The sequence below is a fragment of the Pteropus alecto genome, unplaced genomic scaffold, assembly GCF_000325575.1.
Source record: "Pteropus alecto unplaced genomic scaffold, ASM32557v1 scaffold105, whole genome shotgun sequence".
NCBI classification, from domain to species: domain Eukaryota; kingdom Metazoa; phylum Chordata; class Mammalia; order Chiroptera; family Pteropodidae; genus Pteropus; species Pteropus alecto.
The window spans coordinates 7,785,223-7,786,406 of NW_006436294.1; the positions used below are offsets into that span (position 1 = coordinate 7,785,223).

The 1,184-nt window shown below is 62.6% G+C and overlaps 1 protein-coding gene across 1 annotated transcript in view; it reads right to left on the reverse strand.

The window, feature by feature from the left end:
* LRRC24 (leucine rich repeat containing 24) overlaps positions 1-1,184 on the reverse strand; it is a 3,043-nt gene that overhangs the window by 793 nt on the left and 1,066 nt on the right. Inside the window, 2 exon segments of the mRNA XM_015590223.2 lie at positions 3-468; positions 1,125-1,184. The exon segment at positions 1,125-1,184 is cut by the window's right edge and continues 35 nt beyond it. Of these exon segments, the coding sequence (XP_015445709.1) occupies positions 3-468; positions 1,125-1,184 (526 nt within the window).

Consider the following 1,184-nt stretch of genomic DNA (forward strand, 5'->3'; position numbering starts at 1 on the left):
GCTGGAAGGGCACGCGGGCGGCGCCGCCGGCGTTGGAGGCCTCGCACTCGTACTTGCCAGCGTGGGCCAGGGTGATGTTGCTGAGGAAGAGCATGCCGCTGCCCGTGTCGGAGGCCCCGGGCCCGCCTGGGCCCGGAGCCCCGCCTTCTGGCTGGGCCTGGGCCCGCGGGTGTCCCTCGCGAAGCTGGGCCACCTTTCTCCAGGTTACCAGGGGCTGTGGGTAGCCGGAAGCCTGGCAGGCAACCCGCAGGTCCTCACCCAGATTGGCTGTCACTTCCAGCGGCTCTACGTGCACAGAAGGCGGGATGCAGATGAGGCTACTGCCAGATACATCCAGGAGACTCTGAAGTGCCAGGCGTGGGGGCTCTGCACACGTGATCTTGTCCCTGGGGCTGAGCAGCCTCTGGCCTCCTTCCTTGATCCAGGCTCCCAGCCAGTGCAGAGCACAGTCACAGCGCCATGGGTTCTCTGTGGGCACAGCAGCGGTGGGCGGGTGGTCCCAGATCACAGCCCGTGCAGCTGGGGTTCTGCTGGCCAGAACAGAACCCCCTGTGCCACCTCCCAGAATCGGGACCCCTGCCACCCCTTCTCTGACCGCGAGCTCTTTAGAATGGCCAGGCCCTCCCCTCCACCTTTCATCCTGTGGCACTGATCTCTACAGGAACTCCTGCCCCTGCAGTGTCCCTGCAGTGAGTCTCCTATGTTGGGGAGCCTGGCGTCCACATAGACATCTCACAGCTCTGAACTTTGTGGATCCTGTCAGCTTCCCCTTCAGGTGCTGTCTCCCAGAAATGCCTCTAGTCCTGGTGTCTCCAGTTTCTGTCTGCCTATCCTCTGATGGCCCCAAAGCATGCAAGCCCCTCAACTCTGTCCATTCTGTTCAGCGAATTCTGTCTTTCCTGTCTTCTTTATACAGGGTCGCCGAGCTGTGCCCCTTAGCACCCACATTCCTAGCAGCATTCTGTCATGGCTGCTGGTGGTGGTGTAGCCAGAATGCTGCCCAGTGGTCTGCAACTCTGAGCCACTGCCATTGGAGCCCGTCCACACCCAGGCCTACTCCTCACTGCCAGCACTGTGGCCAGGAAAGATGTCTGCGTGTGACCCCTCGCCCCAGAGGGAGGTACCTGTGAGGCGCAGGACCTGCAGGCTAGCCAGGGGCTGCAGAGCCTCACGGCTGATGGTGC